General features: G+C 42.4%; 2 protein-coding genes across 6 annotated transcripts in view; one reads left to right on the plus strand and one right to left on the minus strand.

The window, feature by feature from the left end:
• The first annotated feature begins 4,458 nt into the window (after positions 1-4,458).
• On the plus strand, positions 4,459-15,652 carry LOC139375186 (transforming, acidic coiled-coil containing protein 3). 5 transcript variants are annotated; one of them, XM_071116746.1, is made up of 17 exons: positions 4,459-4,568; positions 8,979-9,156; positions 9,477-9,607; positions 9,721-9,767; positions 9,881-11,051; positions 11,201-11,267; positions 11,379-11,577; positions 11,669-11,727; positions 13,195-13,325; positions 13,561-13,654; positions 13,745-13,903; positions 13,977-14,044; positions 14,139-14,182; positions 14,271-14,431; positions 14,873-14,979; positions 15,092-15,212; positions 15,343-15,652. In XM_071116746.1, the coding sequence occupies exons 2-17, from the start codon at positions 8,980-8,982 to the stop codon at positions 15,406-15,408; spliced, it is 2,802 nt and encodes a 933-aa protein (XP_070972847.1). In that variant the 5' UTR covers positions 4,459-4,568; position 8,979; the 3' UTR covers positions 15,409-15,652. The 5 variants fall into 5 exon arrangements, with proteins under 5 accessions (XP_070972847.1, XP_070972849.1, XP_070972848.1 ...); XM_071116748.1 differs by having other exon boundaries at positions 11,210-11,267; XM_071116747.1 differs by lacking the exon at positions 4,459-4,568 and adding an exon at positions 5,247-5,326.
• Positions 15,600-27,548, minus strand: part of LOC139375189 (fibroblast growth factor receptor-like 1) — a 54,410-nt gene continuing 42,461 nt past the window's right edge. The window contains exons 4-7 of the mRNA XM_071116752.1: positions 21,174-21,260; positions 20,765-21,049; positions 18,791-19,144; positions 15,600-18,170 (exon numbers count right to left, since the gene is read on the minus strand). Coding sequence (XP_070972853.1) covers positions 17,749-18,170; positions 18,791-19,144; positions 20,765-21,049; positions 21,174-21,260 — 1,148 coding nt within the window. The 3' untranslated portion in view covers positions 15,600-17,748. The remainder of the gene's footprint in view (positions 18,171-18,790; positions 19,145-20,764; positions 21,050-21,173; positions 21,261-27,548) is intronic.

Consider the following 27,548-nt stretch of genomic DNA (forward strand, 5'->3'; position numbering starts at 1 on the left):
ACACGTGGTCTGCCACTGCGAGGATGATCAGCTCTCCGTCCCGTCTCCCTGTAGCGCTGTCTTAGGCGTCTCAAAGTACGGACATTGCAATTTATTGCCCTGGCCACATCTGCAGTCCTCATGCCTCCTTGCAGCATGCCAAAGGCACGTTTACGCAGATGAGCAGGGACCCTGGGCATCTTTCTTTTGGTGTTTTTCAGAGTCAGTAGAAAGGCCTCTTTAGTGTCCTAAGTTTTCAGAAACTGTGACCTTAATTGCCTACAATCTGTAAGCTGTTAGTGTCTTAACGAATAATCTTTGAAAGACAGGGTCCTGAAAAGGGGACGTTTCTTTTTTTGCTGAGTTTAGTATGAGGGAGAAGGGGATACAGGAAATTAGTTTAAAGAGTATATTGAGTAGAACGTCATTCGATATAGTCTCAAATGTGTTATCTTTTTTTAAGAGCAACTTGGCTGGCAGGTAGAATTTAGTTTCTCCCTGTCTCTGGCCCACCCTCCAGTACAGTACACCAGAACGTTGGATGCCAACCGCCGATAAACCCCACCCAAGAAGAAGAAGTCGGCTGGTCGTTCAGTCTTTTATGCGTATATACATATGTACAAAACCAAGGTTGCCAGGTGCACTGTGTTTCCTCTGACACATTGGTGCGGCTGGCTTCCGGGTTGGATGCGCGCTGTATTAAGAAGCAGTTGGGTTGGGTTGTGTATCGGAGGACGCATGACTTTCAACCTTCGTCTCTCCCAAGCCCGTACGGGAGTTGTAGCGATGAGACAAGATAGTAGCTACTAACAATTGGATACCACGGAATTGGGGAGAAAAAGGGGTAATTAAAAAATAATCAATAAAAAAAGGTAAGAAACGAAGTGCAGCTCTTTTGCTGTCTTTCCAGCTTCCGTTTGAAGTGATTGTGTTATCTGTGTTGTTGGCCAGCTCCAATGAACAAGTGTCCTAACCAGGGTACATTTTCAATCCCAGGCGAAATCGCGCCTCATTACCTCATATCACTGAAAACATTCAGAACGACTGGGTTGTGTCCATAGATACAGAACACAAAGACTGAACAGACTTGACTGGGTCGTGTTTCTGGCAACCGTACTGATAGAACAAATGACCTTCCGACTTGGGTAGCAACCTTAGATTTGTGTCGGGACTATATCTTGTGGAAGGATGAAATAGAATCAATAAATTCAACTAAAATAATGTTAATGAAAAATATGTCCATCATTATTTGAATATGTTGGTAACCCATTGTATAAAAGTGATAATGCCCTCGAAGCCGGTGTTGCCTACAAATATCCTAATATTCAGCCAAACCAATAGCTAGCTAACTGTTAGTATAAACAAAAGTTCACATGAAAATTTGAACGTTTAGGTGACCTAACCTTTCCCTTTGTATTCATTTTGCTTTGTTGCAACCTAATGTCAAAACTCTGTGATAGTGTAGCTATCATCTACATAAATCCATCTTTGACTTTGGCGGGTTCGACCATCATCTTCTGTGGGTTTTATGGAGGACTAAAACCCCAAAAGGTGTAACGTTATTGCCGCCACCAACTGGAAAGGTTGAAACCCCAAAAATAAACATATAAAAATACATAGGTAATAGTGAAACCAACTTAATCCACCCTAATAAATACGAATCCAGGGACTCTGATGGCACAGCTGGCGCTGCAGTACAGCGCCCTTAACCACTGCGCCACCCGGGAGGCCTTGACAGTTCTATCTTGACGGAAAATGTTGTAGTTGTCCTACCGATCCTCGACTTCGGCGATGTCATTTACAAAATAGCCTCCAACAATCTACTCAGCAAACTGGATGCAGCCTATTACAGTGCCATCCATTTTGTCACCAAAGCCCCATATACCACCCACCACTGCGACCTGTATGCACTCGTCGGCTGGTCCTTGCTACATATTCGTCGCCAGACCCACTGGCTCCAGGTCATCTATAAGTCTTTGCTAGGTAAAGCTCCGTCTTATCTCAGCTCACTGGTCACCATAACAACATAACAATATACCTGCTGTAGCACGCGCTCCAGCAGGTATATCTCGCTGGTCATCCCCAAAGCCAAACACCACCTTTGGCTGCCTTTCCTTCCAGTTCTCTGCTGCCAATGACTGGAACGATTTGCAAAAAATTTGTAAAAAATAAAAAATCTATTTTTTTATTTTTTACATTTTTAATAAAATAAAAAAATATAAACAAAATTGCTGAAGTTGGAGACATATCTCCCTCACTAACTTTAAGCATCAGCTATCTGAGCAGCTTACCGATCGCTGCAGCTGTACACAGCTCATCTGTAAATAGCCCACCCACTCTACCTACCTCATCCCCATATTGTTTTTATCTACTTTTTTGATTTTTTGCACACCAGTATTTCTACTTGCACATCATCATCTGCACAACTATCACTCCAGTGTTAATTTGCTAAATTGTAATTACTTCGCTACTATGGCCTATTTATTGCCTTACCTCCTCACGCCATTTGCACACACTGTATATTTTTCTATTGTGTTATTGACTGTATGTTTATTTATTCCATGTGTAACTCTGTTGTTGTTTGTGTCGCACTGCTCTGCTTTATCTTGGCCAGGTTGCAGTTGTAAATGAGAACTTGTTCTCAACTGGCCTACCTGGTTAAATAAAGGTTAAATGTATTTTTATTTTTTAAATGGCCTATCCCGGCCAAATCCTAACCCGGACGATTGTGCGTTTATGATACAAGCTGGAATCGAACCAGGGTCTGTAGTGACACCTCTAGCACTAAGATGCAGTGCCTTAGACTGCTGCGCCATGTCAGGAGCCCATGTAACTCCTTCGCTGAGAAATCTTTCAGCCCCAGGAACTACTTCGCCACATCCACTATGATTTCTATCTTCCTGGACCATCTCCCCACCTTGGCAGTGCCATTAATTACCATAGCTTTAAAGGCCACAAAGTCCACCTTCTTAACTTTTAAAGTGTCAGGATCCTGCTGGTGAAAGGCAACCCCTGCAGCCTGCAGTGTAGGCCTATCCACCACAATGGACTTTTCTGGTGCACCATTCAAACTCTCAGCCCTTTTCACAGCTGCTGCATATGAAATGCTCTGTACAACCCTGACTTTGGCCACCTCATTCTCTTTCACCCATGTGGGGCATTCGAAAGACGTGGCCTCATGGTTCCCACTGCAATTTCTCTGAAGCAGGTTTTCATGAAGGATCTCTCTGTACTTTGCTCCGTTCATTTTTCCGCTGATGCTGCAGCATGATGCTGCCACCACCATGCTTCACCACAGGGATGGTGCCAGATTTCCTCCAGACATGACACTTGGCATTCAGGACAAAGAGTTCAATCTTGATTTCATCATACCAGAGAATTTTGTTTCTCATGATCTGAGAGTCCTTTAGGTGCCTTTTGCCAAACACCAAGTGGGCTGTCATGTGCCTTTTACTGAGGAGTTGCATCTGTCTGACAACTCTACCATAAAGGCCTGATTGGTGGAGGGCTGCAGAGATGGTTGTCCTTCTGGGAGTTTCTTCCATCTACACAGAGGAACTCTGTCAGAGTGACCATCGGGTTCTTAGTCACCTTCCTGACCAAGGTCCTTCTCCCCCGATAGCTCAGTTTGGCCGGGTCTCTTCTTACATTTAAGAATGATGGAGGTCACTGTATTCTTGGGGATCTTCAATGCTGCAGAAATGTTTTGGTACCCTTCCCCAGATCTGTGCCTCGACACAATCCTGCCTCTGAGCTCTACGGACAATTCCTTTGACCTCATGGCTTGGTTTTTGCTCTGACATGCATTTTCAACTGTGGGACCTTATATAGACAGATGTGTGCCTTTCCAAATCATGTCCAATTAATTGAATTTACCACAGGTGGACTCCAATCAAGTTGTAGAAACATCTCATAATGATCAATGGAAACAGTATGCACCCAAGCTTCATTTCGAGTCTCATAGCAAAGGGTCTGAATACTGTATACTGTAAATCAGGTATTTATGTTTTATTTATTTTTTGTTGAAATTTGCTAAAATTTCTAAAACACTGTTTTTGCTTTGTCATTATGGGGGATTGATGAGGATTTTTTTTGTTTTAATCCATTTTAGAATAAGGCTGTAATGTAACAAATTGTGGAAAAAGGGAAGGGGTCTGAATACTTTCTGAATGCACTCTTTCGTTTAATTTTCTCCCTCTCCAAGAGCAGAGGCTGCAAAGAATATCCATTTTCATTACGGAACAGACAGTATAGACTCTTGCCTCCGTCGTGTTGTAAAATGTACACTCTCTAATCATAAAAAATGGCATCAAACGCGAGCCTGGAAATAGTGTTTTAAATCGTCTTTGTCTCGTCTTTGGCGCAAGTTCACTGGTCGGTTCAAAGTCACGCAACGCTATTGGCTTATTCGTATAAAGCTCCGCCCCATGTTTTGTGTTTTCTGTCTGTTTAATTGGTCCAAATCGAGGCGTTTAAATTCGAAATCTACCGACCACTTGCATTGCAAGACGATTTCGAAAAATAAACTGTGGGTTGAGTTATTTGCGTCAAGAGAAGTTATTTTATGCTTATCCGACTCCTTGATTGAGGTATGTAGCGCAAAATGTCTTCCTTAATTTGATGCATCTTTTGTAGCCCCACGCTAGCGATTTACCTAACGTTGGCTAGCTAACTAAATGACTTATGGTTAGTAACTGACGTTAACCAGCTAACTGACTTTAGTTAACTCCTAGCGCAAACGTTAGCTTTGCCTTGGGTTCTCGAGAACAAGTTCCCTCCAATGTCTTATCTATACAGTACAATATAAACTGGTCATTTATGTTAGGATAAACTGCTTATTTAGGTAATTGTGTTAGTCATATTGCTTAGTTATCTATGGTTAATGTCAACCTAACTAGCAGCTGACAAGGTCCGCTAGTTTTCTACTGTTAATTGTTATTGGCTAACGTGCTGAATTAATAACGAACTAGCGTTACAAGGTAGCGTACCTAATGTGAACAAGATTTTATTTGGACTTGTTCCTTGTTAGCATACTAGCTAACTAACGTTAGCTGGTATGCGATTGCCATTATTAGTTCAAGTAAGAGCAAAACTCGTGGCATTGCTTCAAACCTTTTATGTACTAGTTAAATGTTAAACCGGACCATCCACAAAATGCTGCAGTCACGGTGGCTTAGTTTAATTGGCTATGCACCAAGGGAAATTAATTTAGCCAAACTCTGAATGATTCCAAATGGACTTTGCAGATTTTGTGTGCTCTTTGGCAGGCCTGGCAGATGCATCCAGTGTAGGGAAAACTGACAAGCCCTGGAACTGCAGGCCACATTATGGTGTGAGGACGTAGTGGGTAAATTGCTTCTAGTCATTGTCACCAACTCAACATTCTTGGCATGCTAACAAGTGTTGTGTACAATTCAGAATCTGGTAATATAAATGTAGCCTTGGCTATCAATTGGAATGTCTGTAAACAAACTTGTTTGAATGACAAGTCTTTGTGGCCTGATGAACAGTTATTTCTCCCCACTGGTAGCACATGACCCTTTCACCTTTTATTTCCAAATAAATTGCACATTTAGACTTCTACAGGTTGGTGACATTTACATGTATCCATTGTCAACAAGGATCCAACGACACAAACTGAGTGTAAAAAAACTTTAGGAACACATGGTCTTTTCACGAGACTGACCAGGTGAAAGCTATTATCCCTTATTGATGTCACCTGTAAAATCAACTTCAATCAGTGTAGAGGGAGAAGAGACAGGTTAAATTATTTTTAATCCTTGAGACATGGCCTGTGGTCCAAACACTTAAAAGACATACCCTATCCCTTCAACCCTCAAATTAATTGAACACTTCTGATGTCTGACGAGTATACACTTGCAGGGCGAGGGAGGAAGGAATGATTTTTAAATGGACCACCCTTGGCTTGAATTTCGTCATTCATTCATCCCGCATTGATTGTCTTTTCGGATGCTTTATATGCGCTACGTTCAATTATAAGTGCATGTCGACTTAAATTAAATATATTTATTAATTAGAGGCCGACCGATTTTTATCGGAATGGCCGATTTAATTAGGGCCGTTTTCATAACAATCGAAAATTTGTATTTTTGGACACCGATTTGGCCGATTTGATAAATAAATACATTTTTACACCTTTTTAACTAGGCAAGTCAGTTAAGAACACATTCTTATTTTCAATGACGGCCTAGGAACGGTGGGTTAACTGACTTGTTCAGGGGCAGAAGACAGATTTTTTTACCTTGTCAGCTCGGGGATTCAATCTTGCAACCTTACAGTTAACTAGACCAATGCTCTACCCACCTGCCTCTCATTGCACTCCACTAGGAGCCTGCCTGTTACGTGAATGCATTAAGAAGCCAAGGTAAGTTGCTAGCTATCATTAAACTAATCTTATAAAAAACAATCAATCATAATCACTAGTTAACTACACATGGTTGATATTACTTGCACATAATCGATGCAGTGCACATTTGCGAAAAAGGTCTGTCTTTGCTCCAACGTGTACCTAACCATAAAAATCAATACACAAGTACATATTTTTTAAACCTGCATATTTAGTTAATATTGCCTGCTAACATGAATTTCTTTTAACTAGGTATATTGTGTCACTTTTCTTGCAACAGTCAGGGTATATGCAGCAGTTTGGGCCGCCTGGCTCGTTGTGAACTGTGTGAAGACTATTTCTTCCTAACAAAGACAGCCAACTTCGTCAAACAAAGGATGATTTAACAAAAGCGCATTTGTGAAAAAAAGCACAGTCGTTGCACGACTGTACCTAACCATAAACATCAATGCCTTTCTTAAAATCAATACACAGAAGTATATATTTTTAAACCTCTAAATTTAGCTAAAAGAAATCCAGGTTAGCAGGCAATATCAACCAGGTGAAATTGTCACTTCTCTTGCATTCATTGCACACAGTCAGGGTATATGCAACAGTTTGGGCAGCCTGGCTCGTTGCGAACTAATTTGGCAGAATTTTACGTAATTATGACAACATTGACGGTTGTACAATGTAACATCAATATTTAGACTTATGGATGCCACCCGTTAGTTAAAATACGTCCCGTATTTCACTGAAAGAATAAACTTTTTGTTTTCGAGATGATTGTTTCTGTATTCGACCATATTAATGACCTAAAGCTTGTATTTCTGTGTGTTATGTTATAATTAAGTCTATGATTTGATAGACTGCTCTGAGTGAGTGATGGTAGGCAGCAGGCCTGTAAGCATTCATTCAAACAGCACTTTCGTGCATTTTGCCAGCAGCTCTTCGCAATGCTTCAAGCATTGAGCTGTTTATGACTTCAAGCCTATCAACTCCTGAGATTAGGCTGGTGTAACCGATGTGAAATGGATAGCTAGTTAGCGGGGTGCGCGCTAATAGCGTTTCAAACGTCACTCGCTCTGAGACTTGGAGTAGTTGTTCCCCTTGCTCTGCAAGGGCCGTGGATTTTGTTGAGCGATGGGTAACGATGCTTCGAGGGTGGCTGTTGTTGATGTGTTCCTGGTTCGAGCCCAGGCAGGGGGCGAGGAGAGGGACGGAAGCTATACTGTTACACTGGCAATACTGTTACACTGGCAGTACTAAAATGCCTATAAGAACATCCAATAGTCAAAGGTATATGCAATACAAATGGTTTAGAGAGAGAGTCCTATAAATACTATATTAACTACAACCTAAAACCTCTTACCTTGGAATAGTGAAGGCTCATGTTAAAAGGAACCACCAGCTTTCATATGTTCTGAGAAAGGAACTTAAACATTAGCTTTTTTACATGACACATATTTCACTTTTACTTCTCCAACACTTTTTGCATTATTTAAACCAAATTGAACATGTTTCATTATTCATTTAAGGCTAAATTGATTTTTATTGATGTATTATATTAAGTTAAAATAAGTGTTCATTCAGTATAGTTGTAATTGTCATTATTACAATTTGTTTTTAAATCGGCCGATTTTAAGCGGTATTGGCTTTTTTTGGTCCTCCGATTGGTATCGGCGTTGAAAAATCATAATCGGTTTACCTCTATTATTAATATACACCTACTGTATGATAGCTAGCAAATTAATTAGCTAACTAACATTAGCCTGCCTAGCTGGAACTTCTGAAGAAGGAAAAGGTTTTTCTACAATTTCCAAAAGATAACCAAACAAAAATATTTACTTTTTACGAGACGTGTTTGTGCTGTCATGTGCATTAGTAGCACCATTTCAAACTTATTTATGTTAGTTTTTACTTACACTTGTATGTTGACTTCTCCATTGATGTTTAAGTTTTCGCAGACTTCTTAGCGCATGTACAATCGTCGCAAATTGAATTGTGGGGAGTTTATGTTCACTCCGGGGCCTGAATTGTACACTCGCGAAGCTGACTAAAAACGAGGGCTGAGGGGCTTACGTTGCAAACTTCCCTTGCTTGGCGAATCATTTGGACCGCCCATCAAGAGGGAAATCCCCTTCACCATAAGGGCATTAAGCGAGGGTAAGTGGACGAGGGTGTCTTAAGTGTTTGGACTGCAGCCCATGGATTGTGTGTGCCATTCGGAGGGTGAATGGGCAAGACAAAATATTAATGTGCCTTTGAACAGGCTATGGTAGTAGGTGCCAGGCACACAGTTTGAGTCGAACTGCAGCGCTGCTGGCTTTTTCACGCTTAACAATTCTCGTGTATCAAGAATGTTTCACCATCCAAAGGACATCAGCCAACTTGAGACAACTGTGGGAAGTATTGGAGTGTGCACAAGAGGTGTAACTCAATATTAGGAAGGTGTTCCTAATGTTTTGTACAATCGGTGTATAGCTGATACACACCCCCTCAATGTTGTATCTAGAGATTAGATTGAATGGGCTTCGTCAATTAGATTGACGTCCATGACGTGCTTTGCTCAGTCTAATCAGTGTGCCCAGCTGTCTACTGGGTGGGGCCTACTTTTGCTTCAGCTCCCTCACTTGTGTGCCCCTCTTCATAGGATGAGTTCTACTGCTGTGAACGATGAGAATCGTGGGATCTGCCCTGGAAGAAAGCACAGCAATTCAGAGACGAGTTGTGACATCTTTTCCTTGGATCAGCCGACTGGGAGGCCATCCATCCTTCGCCAGTCTCAGGCAGAGAACCTGTCCAACAAAACTATAGGAAAGGGAGGGAAGGTACAGTGCATATATGTTGTCAAGAAGCCTAGTCTTCTAGTAGTTTAAAATGTTCCAGAATAATTCTCTCTGTAAAATAAAATAATCTTGTTATTTGAGGATCTATGCTTGACTGTTTGAATAGTCTAGCAAAAAGCACTAGTGGACGCACACCCAACATTTTTTGAGGTGTTTACTCAGAGTAAACTGCATAAAAATAAAGTTCACTCAATGTGCGCGCAACAATTTAACCAGGTTAGGTTTACCCATTTTATATTTCTTTATTTGTCTGTTTGAAAGAACATTTTGTTTTCAGATAACCTTTTGGTGTCTGCGTTCAGGTTTGTTTTCAGACTCCAAGAAGAGACCCTCACACTAAGAGAATAGAATCACCAACAAAGTCCCTCAAGATGGCAAGCATAGATTACTGTACAAAAGCCCTAGAGTCTCTGCAGCTTACAACACCAGAAGAGTAAGCATGTACTTTTTTTAAAGCTGTAGCTGTACGTCACGTTGGCAGAATGATTATTCATAATCGTATCAAGATGAAAGATTCAAGACTAATCTATCCTCGTATTTTTACAGGGTGTTGCTGCAGGAAATCAATGTGCCTGTTGATGTACCAAAATCAGGTAGATGCGTTTTAATAAATGTCCAAGATCCATTACGACATCGCTTTGTCACCATTATTTCAACCATAAAATGTTGACTTGATTTTTTACTTATTTTACGGTGGACTTTTCAGATGTGTCATCCTATCCTGATGATGACATGCCAATTCAGAGTAAAGGAGGTTATCAGCTGGATTTTGATAACCTTGATGTCATCAATCCCTTCCAAGGGTCTGGTAAAATGGTCCTCTCTCCAGCAAGGCACAGTGAACTAGTTGAAGCCTCCAAGGCTGTTCATCTGAGTGAACCTACTGTAGTTGAGGAAGTTTCTCATGAGAAGATGTTAGATGATTTTGACAAGATTGAAACGGCACTGGATGAGACCCTCCCGTTCATGCCATCACTGGAAAATTCTCTTGCTGACATCTCAGCTGATGTGCGTTCAACAGAACGGAACAGCAGTGTGGTCACCATGACGAAGGATCCGGCCATTGAGTTATCCAAAGCTGATGAGGACGAGACTGTACAGTCATCCGTTAACCTTAACCCAGATCAAGCTATCGACATCTCTAGAGATAAGGAGACTCCTCTGCCGCCCAAAGGTTCTTACAAATTCGATTTTGACGACCTTGATTCAGTCAATCCTTTCCAAACAGGAGCCTCCCAAATTCAGAATTCCCCCGTACTTGGAAGAAAGCTGCCATGCAATGAACCCCCAGAGGTGGAAGTTGACGAGATTGCCCCTGCTGGTAAGGAAATGGGACCTGCAGCCATGGTTCGGGTGTCTCAGCCAGTTGTATTGGCACCTGTCCAGCCAGAGATGAGAGCTATTGCACCATTGTCACCTGCTCCCAAGGAGACGAGCCAGCCCGCTGAAGACTCCATGCCTCAGCCGAGTGAAGCCGCTCCCAATGCCGGGCCAGTGAAACTTGAGTTCAATTTCGATGACGGCGGGGAGATCAAACGTAAGCCTCTTCCCAAGCGGTTTGTCAAAAGGCCTCCTGGTCTTAAGCCTTCAGAGAAAAAGGCTGTACCTGAAGAAAAGAAAGAACCTCTATCTACGGAATCTCCAGTGATGCCAGCGGTCAGTGATTCTGATATTCCTGTTCCAAAAGGCGTGTACAAGTTTGACACGTTTGATGACCCAGACTTCAATCCATTTGGTACAAATGCAAGAATGAGTGACTCTATAGTCTGTAAGGTGAAATCCAGTTCAGAGGCCAAGGGATCAAACTCAGTCAGGGTGGCTGCCTCCCCTGATAAAGTGACGGAGCCTGTTCAGAAAGACACCGCACCATGGCCACTGTAAGTTCATGTTCATTACAACTTTAATATTATTAAATTAATGTTTTAAAGGTAGTCATGATCTATATTTGAAGCATAATCAGTGCTGTATAAAGAGAAGCTTAATGTAGCTGCACCGCTCCATTAGCTGCTAGTGATTATATTTTCAGTCTTCCTAGTGCTGGAGACAAAATCTCAAGGACTGAACCTGATCTTTCTGCCACAAGAGAAGGAATTGTAAGCTTTTTAAAAACTTGATCAGATTATATATTGGAAAAATATTTTGGCTAGCCAAAGCTGTATATTGATTGTCACCCAAATAAGCACACATTCTTTCTACAATTGTAGGACAACATTCCATCTGAAGCTGCTGATCTTGTGGAATCTTGTGAAGTTCAGGATCCTTTGTCTGGCCAAGAGCAGGAACCTCCAACTGAACCTGACCAACCTTCACTGAGCACCCTAGAACCCTTTGAACTCTGCCCATTTGAGCAGAACCCACAAAATGGCATGTCAGAATTTAATGAGTTTGTTCCTGGAACCACATGTAAGTCAAATAACTTGAGGAATTCATGTTCGTTGCTGTAATGTCGACTTGACTAGCTTTTTGACTAACACTTGTCCCCTGTTCTCTCAAGTCATGGCGAATGACTTTGATGGACAGATGGACTACCTGGAGCAGTTTGGGTCCAGCAATGTAAGTGATTATATAAAAAAATAATATATATATATATACACACACACACACACACTCTCAGCAAAAAAAGAAATGCCCCTTTTTCAGGACCCCATCTTTCAAAGATTATTCATAAAAATCCAATTAACTTCAGATCTTCATTGTAAAGGGTTTAAACACTGTTTCCCATGCTTGTTCAATGAACCATAAACAATTACTGAACATGCACCTATGAAACTGTCGTTAAGACACTAACCGCTTACAGATGGCAGGCAATTAAGGTCACAGTTCTGAAAACTTAGGACACTAAAGAGGCCTTTCTACTGACTCTGGAAAAACACCAAAAGATGCCTGGGGTCTCTGCTCAATCTGCGTGAACGTGCCTTGGGCAAGCTGCAAGGAGGCATGAGGACTGCAGATGTGACCAGGGCAATAAATTGCAATGTTCGTACTGTGAGACGCCTAAGACAGCGCTACAGGGAGACAGGATGGACAGCTGATTGTCCTCGCAGTGGCAGACCACGTGTAACACCTGCACAGGATACATCACACCTGCAGGACAGGTACAGAATGGCAACAACAACTGCCCCAGTTACACCAGGAACGCACAATCCGTCCATTAGTGCTCAGACTGTCCAATAGGCTGAGAGAGGCTAGACTGAGGGCTTGTAGGCCTGTTGTAAGACAGGTCCTCACCAGACATCACCAGGGGTTTTGTCTCACTAGGGGTGATGGTTGGAATTGCGTTTATCGTTACACTGAGGCCTGTACTCTGGAGCGGGATCACGGTGGATGGTCCGTCATGGTCTGGGGCGGTCTGTCACAGTATCATCGGACAGAGCTTGTCATTGCAGGCAATCTCAACTCTGCATTACAGGGAAGACATCCTCCTCCTTCATGTGGTACCCTTCCTGCAGACTCATCCTGACATGACCCTCCAGCATGACAATGCCATCAGCCATACTGCTCGTTCTGTGCGTGATTTCCTGCAAGACAGGAATGTCAGTGTTCTGCCATGGCCAGCAAAGAGCCCGGATCTCAATTCCAATGAGCATGTCTGGGACCTGTTGGATCGGAGGGTGAGGGCTAGGGCCCCCCCCCCCAGAAATGTCCGGGAACTTGCAGGTGCCTTGGTGGAAGAGTGGGGTAACACAGCAAGAACTGACAAATCTGGTGCAGTCCATGTGGAGGAGATGCACTGTAGTACTTAATGCAGCTGGTGGCCACACCAGATACTGTTACTTTTGATTTTGACACCCCCATTTGTTCAGGGACACACTATCCCGTTTCTGTTAGTCACGTCTGTGGAACTTGTTCAGTTTATGTCTCAGTGGTTGAATCTTGTTTATGTTCATACAAATGTTAAATTTGCTGACAATAAACGCAGTTGACAGTGAGGTCTTTTCCTTTTTTCGTGCGTTTACATACTTTCATACCTGGTTTATATACATGTTGGGCTTCCTCTAATTATGTGGCCTTTAAATTCAGTTCAAGGAGTCAGCACTGAGGAAACAATCTCTGTACCTCAAATTTGACCCCCTCATGAGAGAAAGCCCCAAGAAGTCTGGAGGCCCCACAGGACTCTACAACCTCCCTCAACCGGATGCCTTTGCTTCACGGTGCGTTACTGTTTTGGTCATAATCACATGGTTTTGTTTTACCCATCTAACTGGGTGGGGGAAATTACTTATGTGTTCATCTTAAAATGTTCTAGTTGCATTTAAGTATTTAATTGGCCTAGAATTGAGAGCATACTTAATCTAGTTGTGTATCTAAAATGGGTTTGCAATTCAAAGGTGAATATCAAGGTGTTTTCTCCAAATCTGAGCGAGGTTTCTGTTAATGTGGTTTTAGTGTGGATAACCAGAAGACTGGTGCTAAGGAGGAAGTGAATGAGGTGAATGGACTGAAATCTCTCAACCCCAAACTTATTGATTTCCCACCACCTGTAAGTTTCCTCAGTCCTCAAAGATCCTATAATATAGTAAAGCTAAGTAATGTGGGAAAACTGTTAAATGGATGTCTTCTGTCCCTTTAGGTTCAGGTTGTTGGTCCTATGACTCCTCTTGTGCAAAATTCCCCTATGAATCTAGCCTCAACTTTCCCCCAACCAGCCAACACTGAGGATAACATCATAGAGGTGCTTAAATACAGTCAGCAAGATATGGATGCTGCCATTGCCAAGATCCAGAAAGAAGTACGTATTTGGTTTTCTCGTCCCTTTCAATCCAGTCATGATCATTTTCATTTATAATGGTTTGTTTTTATAGGTAAAGGAACAGGAAGCTCAATGGAAGGCAAAGCATGACAAGCTGTCTTGGGATAATCATGCAATGGGGTAAGCAATAAGCATTGACACTAGTATTTGGTCACTTCTCATTTCACACCTCTAACAATTAACTGTTGGTTTCTCTGCTTTTTTGTTTTTGCAGGAAAATCATGTCTGAATTTGAAGCCACAATTGCTCAGATATTGGGTATGTTGTAGTAAAGGCAATTTTGCAATGTTAATATCCTTTTCATGTAAAATGTACAACATGTTGTGATTGTCATTGTTTCCTGCAGCTGATAAACAAAGGGAGAAGGAGATGGCCCAGGCTGAGATCACTAAAGTCTTGCAGGAGAAGGAGCAGGTATCACAGGACCTGAACACCATGGAGAGGTCCTTCTCTGAGCTCTTCAAGAGACTGGACAAGTACAAAGAGGCCATCGAGGGTTACAAAAAGGTTGGCATTAAAAAGAATGTCATGACCTATGCATAGTGGGATGTCTACATTTGAACCTATTTATATTTATATATATATATATATATATATATAAAAGCTTTTTCATCAAACTGTCCTTATGGTCCAGCACCTTTCTCAGGCAATTGTGTTCATTTTTGATGTAATTATCATTTCTGGAGAAGGCTTAAAATACATGATCTTGCTGTTTGGGGTTTTAGGCTGGGTTTCTGTACATCATTTTGAGATATCAGCTGATGTACGAAGGGCTATATAAATAAATTTGATGATTTGATAGAATCTTGCTGACACATTATTGCGCAAAACACCATGCTTTGGTGCAGGTAAGTAACATTGCTGTGAAGGACGATACTAAATTGATGTAGTTCCATGACTTTGCTTTGCCAACCTCATGACCTTTGGTTATAATTGTGTGCCACTAAGAATGAAGAGATGCTGAAGAAATGTGCTCAAGATTACCTGGCTAGGATCAAGAAGGAGGAGCTGCGCTACCAGACCCTGAAAGTCCATGCAGAGCAGAAAATTGGCCTGTAAGACATTCAAACTATACTTTTTTTGTGCAAAATACAGCCGGATACATAATTGCATATTGTTGCCGGCCTCTATAGTCTTACTTGGCTGACTATTACTTTTTCCCCCCAGGGCGAATGGAGAGATTGCAGAGGTTCGCTCCAAAATAAAGTCAGAGGTCTCTGCACTTCAGGCCCAGCTGCGCAGAGAGCAGCTAAAGGCCCAGTCACTGGAGAATAGCCTTGACCAGAAAGTAAGTCCACCTCAGTCTGAAGTCCATGGGGCTGCCTTTATCAATGTTTTTGGCATAATTTGTTCATGGAAGTTTTGCTCTTGCTCTTATCAGATTATTTTCCTTGCTTTTTTCCCCCCTGTCCCCTCAGGTAAAAGAGACTGAAGAACTCACCAATCTTTGCGATGAGCTAATCGCTAAAGTCCAGAAGGGCTGAGTTCAACTGTATGTTTATGTCCTTGCCTTTATTGCTGTAGTTTAGATTTTTTACAAATCTAAATATGTCCTCTTCCTGATGAGCATGTGCGAATATCGCTTTGTAAGTGTTTTGCTGCTCTTGATTGGAGATTGAGAAATGTAATAGTACTTCACTGGCTCATCTACTGATTCATATTTTGTCAATGTTGGTCTTGTTCATGTCTGTCTTTATTACTGTAATAATAAAACATTTTACTATTCAAGATCTGTTGTAGCTCCTTGCAAGTTTATTTGAATTGCATTGTAGCCTTCAATTCCATTTTGATCCTCCAGGAGATGCTGTTTACCATAAGTCATATTTTGTAGTGTAGTCTTTGCAAAGGTAATTTTGAGTTTTTGGTTTCGTGCATTCATTGCATGTTCTGATGAGCATAGCAGTGGCATTTGTATAGCAGTGACATTTGTACAAGTTATTCCGAACAGTAGCTTAAAGTACCTCCATAGATTCTTCTAGTGATGTGCTGTTAAAACATTTCAATAGCCTCTTGTCTCCAGAACCAAAGCTCATCCCGTTCCACAATGCTTACAACAAAACAAGCTACCCTGATACAATGCTCCCCTTCTTCCCTGAGCAATCACAGGGTCCTGTCACATCACTCCCGGACCAGGACAATGCACTTCCTAAATGGTGAAAGGAAATCCTACCTAGATTGGAGTTGAATGAGGTGGTAGTGTGGGGCAGAGGGGAGGAGAAGGGCTAGATTCACTCTTAAATGGGAGCGATGCTAGTCGGTGTACTCTTGCAGGGGCCATCACTCTCCTGTGAGAGCACTTTCTATCTCTGTCTGTATCTATTCCAGCACCACTGGCCCTTTGCTGGCTGCCCTCTGAATCACCCTGTGTAGACTAGGCTCTTCCAGCCATGTCGGGAAGAAAGCTGACCTGCCTTTTGTAGGGGCCTCCTGATGGTCCTTACTTAGCAGGGCAGCTAACGGTCACTGAACCCATCCCTTCATTCCCAGTGGAAGCCTATGGGGGTTTAAGCCGGTGGGCTGACCGGAGGCTTTTTACAATTCTCATTTTCAGAGGTCATTCATAGTATAGATTGATTTTTATAATTGAGGCCTCAACCAAGTTCCTGTAAAGAATTGAGGCCATGAACCAAATAATCTATTTGCCTGTCCTTTTATCAAATCAACTTTTTTAATGGGGGTATATCATACAAGATTGTCAAACAACCAATTGTGTATAAGTACTTGCATAAACTATGATTATCCTTATTGGCATTGTCTTTCATATTACATTGCAACTACAGAACCTTATTAAATGTACCTTTTGAAAAAATCTACATGTAAAATGCCTGACTTTTAAAAATAGTCTCCATGACATCTAAAATGTGGTTGAATTAGACTGCGGACTATGTATTCAATGCAACACGGGATATTTGCAAGGATTCTACAAAACACAAAAGGCTAGTAGTGGTGGTAACGTTTGGATTCTGGCAATGATATTTAGCGAGTCCAGTCAACATTGGGACATTCTATTTGCAGTCTTTTGATATGGACATGATTCACATACCAAATAAATGCTAACAATGTATTTTCATATTGCCTTTTTTGTGATTGAAAAACAGGATTATTGGTGGCACATCAATAGTGGTCAGGGTTAAATGGATGTGCATTTGAACAATAAAGAAACATTTACCAAAATCAAAGGGGCTACCTGAGTATGAGCGTAATACCAGCCCTTTTGTATTGTATTCCATACCGCCTTCAACATCACCTAGCAGAGCTTAAGTACTGTATCTTGTACCCAACATAAGAGGTAAAGGTCAAAACTGACCCTAATCCTTGTTGGTTAGTTGATATGGGTAAACAAGTTAATGATGGATTATTTATGTATTTACTGATGGATATGCACTCTCAGTAAGTCTGAATAGCTGCCTTTAACGCATTGCAGAATCTTTTGGTGATTTAAGTGCACATCAGGGTTCAGTGGTTTTGATATGAAACAAAGTAGCACCAAGGACCAGGCAGGTTTGCAGGTACAGTAAAAACCATACATTGCCATTGGAAGATGTTATTTTAGTTGAGAAATCACTAGGGCAGCCATTTATGCACTAACCTCTAAAACTGCTCATGTACCATCACCTTAATTTCACTGTTGTACAGTACTGAATGATCATTATAAAGCCCCAGTTAGATCAAGATCTAGCACAGGCAAGGTGACAGTTCAAAGAGCAGCTCCAGATGTGTTTAACCAGAGAGCTGTTCTCTGTGGTTCAGTCCAAAGCTCAGACCTTCGCTTTACGATGCAATCCTTTAGAGGCGCAGAGAGGGGGACAACATTTGGCACATGGCTAACACTGAAAGTGAATGTGCTGGTGCACCTTCCCGTCCACGTGGGAGTGTGTGTGAGTGTGGATGTCATTGTAGATTTTGGGGTAGATTTTGGGGGGGAGAGCAGAGCCCCCTTGAGTGAGGAGAAGCTGCTGCTGAGCCAGATACTCCTCATAGTTTATGGAGCCCAGGCAGTCCTTCTCTGGGCTGGAGGAAGGGGCCACAAAGCTCCTGTCCCTCTCCCGGTAGGGCAGCCGGTGGGAGGCCTGCAGGACCTGGGCAGATGCAGTGCTGGTTGGGGAACAGTGCTTTTTACTCTGGCAGAACCACAGCAGCACTGTACCAAAGATGAACACCATGCCAGCAGGGATGCCAATGATGACAGGCCAAGGGAGGGGGCTGGAGGCTGGGGTGAACATCGGGGTGATGGGTGGCTTGGTGTCTGCAGGAGAGGGCCCCAAAAAAAGAAGGATCAGTCAACATGGAGTCAATCCTTCTAAACAATAAAGTTGAACAAAGAAGTAGCTACACATGCAGAGAGAGTCTTGGTAGAGAAATGAATAGTGCTGAGCGATGAACCAATATTTTGGTCGGTTCAATTATTTGAATTTAATGTATTTTTTTTTGTGAGCTCAATGCTCAGTTTCTGTAGAGATAACTCAGATAAGCAGTAAATGGGCAGTCACTAACATCATGGGACTTTTATTAATTGTTTTATTCTGTTGTTACAGCATTCAACCCACATAATGCATAGTGCAATTAACGTAAAAAAACATTTGCTAAACCGAAATCAAAAAACATGATTATCTTTTTAATAACTGAACCGAAACTGAACCGACCTCAAAAAGCACTTATCGCTCAGCACTCTAAATCACTGCAGTGGGTCAATACTACATTGTTCACCAATACAAAGCTCACAAGAACCTGTGGAAGAAGAAAACTGGAAACAGAGGAGTTTGTGTGTACAATGGGAAATATTTTGAAAGTTGGATTGTTGGGAGGCCAGGTAAGAGTTTAAGAGTATGATGTACTAAAGGGCAGGCAGCCTGGCACTAGTATTACCTGGCAGAACGGTGAGGAAGGCGCTGCGGAAGCTGTAGCCCATGGTGTTGGCGCCCAGACAGATGTACATTCCAGAGTCCTCCTCCTTGGCACGGGTGATGAGCAGCTTGTTGAGGTAGGAGCCATCAGGGCGTGACCACACCTCTCCCGTGGGCAGAACCACGAAGTGATGGTCGCCCACCTCAATGGTGGAGTTGTACCGACTCTCCTCGTTTGACTCCACACGCTTGAGCCACTGGATGACGGGTTTGACATCGCTCCTCACTTTGCACTGGAATGAGGTAGTCCCACCGTAGTCCACTGTGGTGTTGACTGGGTGAGTGCCTGTCAGGATGGGCTTGGAGTTGGTCTGCTCTGCAGAGAGACATAATGGACAAACTGTCACAGACATCCCACATTTCCCACATGGCTGACTCTTTGCCTGAACCAGCGCAGATGTCCATACAGTTATTAGAGAGAGAGAGAAATAGCACATGTGATTAGTTTCCTCTCTCTCTGCTCCTAGTTGTACAGCACACACGTCTCGTGTGTTTGGGTGGGGGGGGCAGGCAGGCAGGCAGGCAGCTGGACCTTAATCAGCTCAGATTGGAGGGGCTTGGGGTTTAGCAGCCACCTCCTCCTCACCCCACACACCAGAACACAACACTCATTCTCAGACCTGCGGTCAATATGCTTCTCATCTTCATGATTAGATGAGCACATTCATCCATGGAGCAGGGATACGAGTAACATTCATCCATAGAGCAGGGATACGAGTAACATTCATCCATGGAGCAGGGATACGAGTAACATTCATCCATAGAGCAGGGATACGAGTAACATTCATCCATAGAGCAGGGATACGAGTAACATTCATCCATGGAGCAGGGATACGAGTAACATTCATCCATAGAGCATGGATACGAGTAACATTCATCAATGGAACAGGGATACGAGTAAACATTCATCCATGAGCAGGGATATGAGTAACATTCATCCATAGAGCATGGATACGAGTAACATTCATCCATGGAGCAGGGATACGAGTAACATTCATCCATAGAGCAGGGATACGAGTAACATTCATCCATGGAGCAGGGATACGAGTAACATTCATCCATAGAGCAGGGATACGAGTAACATTCATCCATGGAGCAGGGATACGAGTAACATTCATCCATAGAGCAGGGATACGAGTAACATCCATCCATAGAGCAGGGATACGAGTAACATTCATCCATGGAGCAGGGATACGAGTAACATTCATCCATAGAGCATGGATACGAGTAACATTCATCAATGGAACAGGGATACGAGTAAACATTCATCCATGAGCAGGGATATGAGTAACATTCATCCATAGAGCATGGATACGAGTAACATTCATCCATGGAGCAGGGATACGAGTAACATTCATCCATAGAGCATGGATACGAGTAACATTCATCAATGGAACAGGGATACGAGTAAACATTCATCCATGAGCAGGGATATGAGTAACATTCATCCATAGAGCATGGATACGACTAACATTCATCAATGGAACAGGGATGTGAGTAAACATTCATCCATGGAACAGGGATACGAGTAAACATTCATCCATGAGCAGGGATATGAGTAACATTCATCCATAGAGCATGGATACGACTAACATTCATCAATGGAACAGGGATGTGAGTTAAGACTTACTGATCAAACTCAAAGTAAGGATCTCCAAAAGGTTGTGGTTCCACCTCAAATCCAGACCCAACATTACTACGATTACGTGGCAATTGTACCACTGCTGACCAGATTGATTTTCATCCATGATAGCCAAAAATGATCATTATCACAACATCCATAGAACTCGGTCTGAAGTACTGTGATATATACTACATTATTATCTGGTTCCTTCCCCTGAGGATTCTACCACATACATTAGTTATGAGATCTTTCCAGGTGGACTGGCTCGTTAAGTGTATTTATGACTGACCTCTGTGACTCTCTGATACTTACGTATGACCTCCACTTTGTAGGTGGCATTGATCTCTCCGGCTCGGTTGGAGACCCTGCAGGTGTACCTGCCGCTGTTCTCCGGGGTCAGGTTCCTCAGGCTCAGGGTCCACTTCTTCTGGCGCCCCTCGCCCACCTCACTATCCATCAGTGGCCTGTCGTCCTTCAGCCACACAATGTCTGGCCGAGGGTTACCGCTGGCCGTACACTTCAGCCGCACAGAACTCCCGACGGGCCGGGCGATCACACGCTTCCTCATTTTAGCAGGCTGGGTGAAACGGGGACGAACTTTGGGAAAAGGAGGAAGGAGAGTTTCGGGTTTAATACCTTGCAGAGATGGATACGAAAATCATAAAATAAGACTCAATGTAATGCAATTAACTGTAGTAATGTTACTTTTTTATGATCCTACCTAGTTTTCCTGATAGGCCGTCAGGGCCATACTCTGAGTCCACCCCACCAGGGACCCCTGGCCCAGTCTTATCAGCGCCAGAGTAATCTGTAAGGGAAAGGGGACAACATATCACTGTGAGAGAAAATAACGTTTTATCATTGCGAGCAAAAGATGCAAACTTTTCAACATAGAATTTAACATGGTATAATCGTTATGCCCAATAGGCACACAGAAAAGGCCTTAGAGGTCTTAACAGAGGGTGATGACAGAGATTATGAGGTAAGCCTATTAGGGTTTCACTAGTGGTGAAGGCTTCTGTGGCTGTTTGGGCTAATATCAACTAGAGTTCCCTTCTAGTTCTGATCTCAGATGGGTGTTTGTCTTGATTATTTCAAAGTTTGTAAATGATTTATATAATCGATTTGCATTCAAAAACAGCATCTGATCACTATCAATGAAGTTGTTATTATGGAGTAGACACTGGTTGTTAATGAGAGTCTCTGTTTTACTGCTCCTTTAACCCAGGACACAAGTATGAAGCAGAGGGTTCAACAAACAGTGGGGGGAAAATTCAGTTGAATTCAATGCTATTTGTTTCACACTTTTTACAATGTCATTGACACGGCCCACTTGACAAAGCGCCCCCAGCCAAAGAGGCACAGTAAAACACTTGACCCCATCTGAGTAAATTTAGCATTTCTAGATAGAATACACTGAGGGGGTGCATGCTAAGGTCACACGCTGTAACATTTGGGAGTAATATGATCAGTTTTCATAAGTGCAGCTCTGGGAGACAGCTGTGGAGTTGATGTCATTGACTGACTGACTTCATGTGGTGGAGCTGAGACATGGCTTACTGAAAATATAATCAGTGAAACATAATAGATTGTTTGTAATGCATATCTACTTTGTGAGGTAAACATTGATTAATTTATGGTGCATATTAAGTTCCATGCCAATTACTACCATTTGGAATACCAAACATTATGACTGATTATAGAAGATCAACCAAAGCAGAGCATCAGATAGATTACACATGATTCTACTGCACTTCATGGTATTAGTCATTCACAAACATTCAAATCTTTTCCAATATTCCAGCGCTGAGTTTGTCATTTTTTTCGTAGCCTACTTTCTGAGGCTTCAGACTCAAATGTTTCCGCTATTCAATTGTAATATTGACATCAAACACATTTCATAAGTATAGTGAATGTGTTATACAGTACTTAGAAAACATGTTTCATAAGGCATATTTCATAAATATGAAGGTGCACAGTACAAATATGAGCAAAGCCATGCACCTTGTACCGAACTTGAGCTCAGTGTAGCCACCAGTAAAATGTCTCGAATGCAGTTTGGAACACTTGATTCCCACTCCGCGTTTGAATAGGGCAGGTAGAGACCAGATGTGGCTTCTAACCCCCCACTCTAGCCGCCCCCCGACTCTCCCCAAAGCTCTCTAGAGTTCTTCGGGCACAAACCCTCCATTGTCTCTCCCCTCCAGCACCAGCCCCAGCCATGATGTCATGGCTATTTAAGGGCTTTAACTGGCCAACTATAATAACCCATTCCTTTTAAAAAAACAGCCTCCATTGGAAGAAATATTTCACTGTTGCTCACTTGGGCTCTCCACATTCCTCCCGGTTCCTGAACCTCCAAATCTAAATAGAACACAGTCCCACACTGCCGGGATTTTCTTTTCACATTTTCTTTGTTCCTGAATCTACTTCCTCTCTATTTTTTGGAGGTCTTAGAAACAATGGCACCCTTTATGACTCTAGGCCTATACTACTAACCCAGGCTGCTATAGTCTTTACACAATGTTGGCTCACCGGACCCAGAGACTGGGGGGAGGCAGGACATCTCAGTGCTATCACATAATTGTTATTGTTGGAATACTGAAAAATACAATTATCATTAAAAGGACAGGACTTGGATGACTCCCTGTCAGTCCTTTTTGTGTCCCCTCTTGCTTCTTGAGAGGGGCCCCATCCTCCCTGATCAAATAGCAACTAAGAGCAACAATCCACTAGGGTTTTGCAGGGCACAACATTTAAGGGATAAAACATTTGTATTCCAATTGTATCCTCAGAATGGAAAATAAATTCTAAATACAGTACAATTGTACATTTTGAGATGGGAGAGAAAGGCAAATACCCACACACCCAGGCATATTCGGTTACAGAGATACTGTTGGGAAGGCAGGCAAAGTAAATGGCTAACAACAACCGAAGTGAATTGAATCCATTCAAACTGTCTCTGTAGTCTACTGTATCACTGGGTCTGGTGCACTCCCCTTTTTGTCTCCTCTTCATTCACAAATCCAGCCACAGGAAATAGATCACTCTCACTCCCCTGGCCTTGAGCTTCAACTGAATCAAAGGAAAAGGCCCCATCATTCTGTGTGTCACAATGAGTTCCAGATGTTGTTGGGGACATTCTCATGTCCAGAGAAAGTAAGGAGTAAGTGGCCTTACATCACCACACTCTGGAAATCTCCAAACAACCACCATATGTTATCAGCCACACATAATGCAGTGTATCTGAACAGACAACAAAGTCTGTACTATCACTACTACTACAGCACTACTACTATCGCTACCACTGTACTATAGATATTTAAAGTGTCCATGTAGAAATGAAGGCTACCATGATCTCCTCTTTGTTTACATGGTTTGTGCAATCACTGTGTTAGAATATAAGCTTGACACTGTGTAACTTGTAAAATGTATCTATCTGGCTGTCTTTCAGTGTGGCAGTCATGTCCAAGTCTTGCAGCAGGAGGGGTGGAGCTGGGGGTGTATGGGAGGGATGAGGGGGGTCAGTTGTCAGGAGACCACCCCAAACAGCCAGCTGGGGGGGATTGGGGAGGCGCCATGTTGCACTGGTTGACCAGATTCTTGGGATACCCAACTAACAATTCTATGGAGAGAAAACGTTTTTGTAATGTTAACCTAATGTTCGCTTAGTTTGAGTGTCCAATTTTCCATTTGGGAAACATTCTCTCTTTTATCAAAAACCTTCTGAGAACCCTTTTAGCATGTTTTGGTGTTAAAGTTAGAACACTCTCCATGTCAGGCAGAACGTATCTAGAATGTGGTTACGATGTTCTCTATATTAATGTTCTAAATGCATTTTATGGGACGTTGCAAGAACATTCATGTGTCCAGTTTTCTGAGGATTAGAAAAATATTCCATCAACGTTCTGCCAAACATACACAGAACATGGTTGTCATGTTCTCAGAATATCAGTGGTGTAAAGTAAAGTAAAACATTTTTTGGGGGGGGGGGGGGGGGTATCTGTAATTTACTTTACTATTTATATTTTTAACAACTTTCACTGCACAACATTCTTAAAGAAATGCTTTACTTTTTACTCCATACATTTTCTCAGACACCGAAAAGTACTCGTAGCAGGACAGGAAAATGGACTAATTCACACAATTATCAAGAGAACGTCCCTGGTCATCCTCACTGCCTCACTAAACATGAGTCGTTTGTAAATTATGGCTGAGTGTTGGAGTGTGCCCGTGGCTATCTGTAAATAAAAAATAAACAAGAAAATGGTGCCGTCTGGTTTGCTTAATATAAGTCACTTTAAACGATTTATACTTTTACATTTGATACTTAAGTATATGTTAGCAGTTACATTTACTTTTGATACTTAAGCATATTTAAAACAAAATACTTTAAAACTTTTACTCAAGCAGGATTTTACTGGGTGACTTTCACATTAACTTGAGTCATTTTCTATTAAGGTATCTTTACTTTTACTCAAGTATGACAATTGGGTACTTTTTCCACCACTGCAGAATATACAATATGAATGTTCTAGACACACTGCAAATAGTCTGGGTAGCCATTTGACTAGATGTTCAGGAGTCTTATGGCTTGGGGGTAAAAGCTGTTTAGAAGCCTCTTGGACCTACTAGACTTGGCGCTCTGGTACCGCTTGTCGTGCGCGGTAGCAGAGAACATTTTTTGGCAATTTTTAGGGCCTCCTCTGACACCACCTGGTATAGAGGTCATGGGTGGCAGGAAGCTTGGCCCCAGTGATGTACTGGGCCGTTCTCACTATCCTCTGTAGTGCCTTGCGGTCGGAGGCCGAGCAGTTGCCATACCAGGCAGTGATGCAACCCGTCAGCATGTTCTTGATGGTGCAGCTGTAGAACCTTTTGAGGATCTGAGGACCCATGCCAAATCTTTCCAGTCTCCTGAGGGGGAATAGGTTTTTGTTGTGCCCTCTTCACGGCTGTCTTGGTGTGCTTGGGCCATGTTAGTTTGTTGGTGATGTGGACAGCAAGGAACTTGAAGCTCTCAACCTGCTCCACTGCAGCCCCTGTCAATGAAAATGGGGGGTGCTCGGTCCTCTTTTTCCTGTCGTCCACAATAATCTCCTTTGTCTTGTTGGCAAGGCTAACAAGACACAGTACTTTTAACATAGTGTTTTCAACTTACATATTTGACATACATGTGCATACATTGTGCATGTTCATTTATACAGTCATTATTATTCTACATGTCCTCACCTGGGATTTAAACTCACAAACTCTTGGTTCATGGTATTCAGATCCTCCTGCTATGCCACCATGTTTGTTTCAGTTATCAGTTAGACTATTCTCTCATCACTGATTTGATTTACTAATTGTTTTTACTTACTTATTGTTTTCTAATGTTCGTGGGGCATATTAACCTGTTTTAACGATACTCCTGAATCACTATGATCAATACAGGTTTTTCTTGAGTGTACTTTTAACAGAGCTGATCCTATTGCTTACACCTATCAAGTTGTTTATGGGGTTTTATGGTTTCTTCTGGACATGGCCTAACTGTACTCTCCCAGGACAGTGGTTAGGGTGTTCGTCATTAGTGCTGTTGGCACAGTATGTTGATGTAATTATTTGAAAACAGTTACAACACACTTATCTGATCTAATTAAAATGCGTTTCTCATTGAAAGATGGGAATCGGTAGAATTCTAGATAGATTTTCCTTTGAGATGCTCAGCTATCATCTTTTTGTTCGATTTCGCTTGAGGGACTATGCTAACCTGTTCCCGGCGCGAGGCTAAACGTTAGTTGTCTCACTGCGAATTGCGTTGCTTGTTAGCTTCAGCTGGACGTTAGCCTCTTCTCTCTGGAGATTGAGGCTGGGTACCGAGCCTACCCAGGCTAGGTGAGATTGGATGTTCTCTAGCTAAACACCGTTGCTCTTCGCATCCTCGTTAGCATTCTTTCATACTGGCTCGAGGTGCAGCTGTTTCCGGAGTGAGATTCAAAACTCGCGCCTCACTAATCTCGCGAGAGTTTGCCAGTCAGTTCTCAGGACCTATTCTCACACGGTCTATTACTGTAGCAGTTGAGTTTGGCTTCTCACATCCATACCTTTTGGGGATTGTGAGTGGAATTTCCCGAAATATATTCTGATATCCCTAGAAAAATTATAATTTAATTCACATATAGCCCTGAGAACAGAACTACTTTATACTTACACCTGATATACTATTAAAGGGGTGTTATGCAGATGATATGTTCTATAAGACATACATTACATATCCAAAAGTATATGGACACCTGCTAGTCAAACATCTCATTCCAAAATCATGGGCATTAATATGGAGTTGGTCCCTATTTTGCAGTTATAACAGCCTCTACTCTTCTGGGAAGGCTTTCCAATAGATGGTGGAACATTGCTGCAGGGATTTGCTTCCATTCAGCCACGAGCATCAGTGAGGTTGGGCACTGATGTTGGGCGATTAGGCCAGTTGGTGTTCCAATTCATCCCAAAGGTGTTTGATGGGGTTGAGGTCAGGGCTCTGTGCAGGAGCTCTAGGATTCTGAACGCTCTAGATATTAAACCAGCCTGGGCAGAGTGTACAGTGTATTCGGGAAGTATTCATACCCCTAACACTTTTTCCACATTTTGTTACGTTACAGCCTTATTCTTTTTTCTTTTTTTTACAGAAATACCTTATTTACATAGGTATTCAGACCCTTTGCTATAAGACTTGAAATTGAGCTCGGGTGCATTCTGTTTCCAAACTGAGCAATCGGGGAGAAGGGCCTTGGCAGGGAGATCCAGAGTTCCTCTGTGGAGATGGGAGACCCTTCCAGAAGGACAACCATCTCTGCATCGCTCCACTAATCAGGCCTTTATGGTAGAGTGGCTAGGCAGAAGCCACACCTCAAATTAAAAGGACATGACAGCCCACTTGGAGTTTGCCAAAAGGCACCTAAAGGACTCTCAGACCATGAGAAACAAGACTCTGGTCTGACCAAGATTGAACTCTTTGGTCTGAATGCCAAGTGTCACGTCTGGAGGAAACCTGGCACCATCCCTACGGTGAAGCATGGTGGTGGCAGCATCATGCTGTGGGGATGTTTTTCAGTGGCAG

This window comes from Oncorhynchus clarkii, chromosome 19 (assembly GCF_045791955.1).
Source record: "Oncorhynchus clarkii lewisi isolate Uvic-CL-2024 chromosome 19, UVic_Ocla_1.0, whole genome shotgun sequence".
In the NCBI taxonomy this organism is placed as follows: domain Eukaryota; kingdom Metazoa; phylum Chordata; class Actinopteri; order Salmoniformes; family Salmonidae; genus Oncorhynchus; species Oncorhynchus clarkii.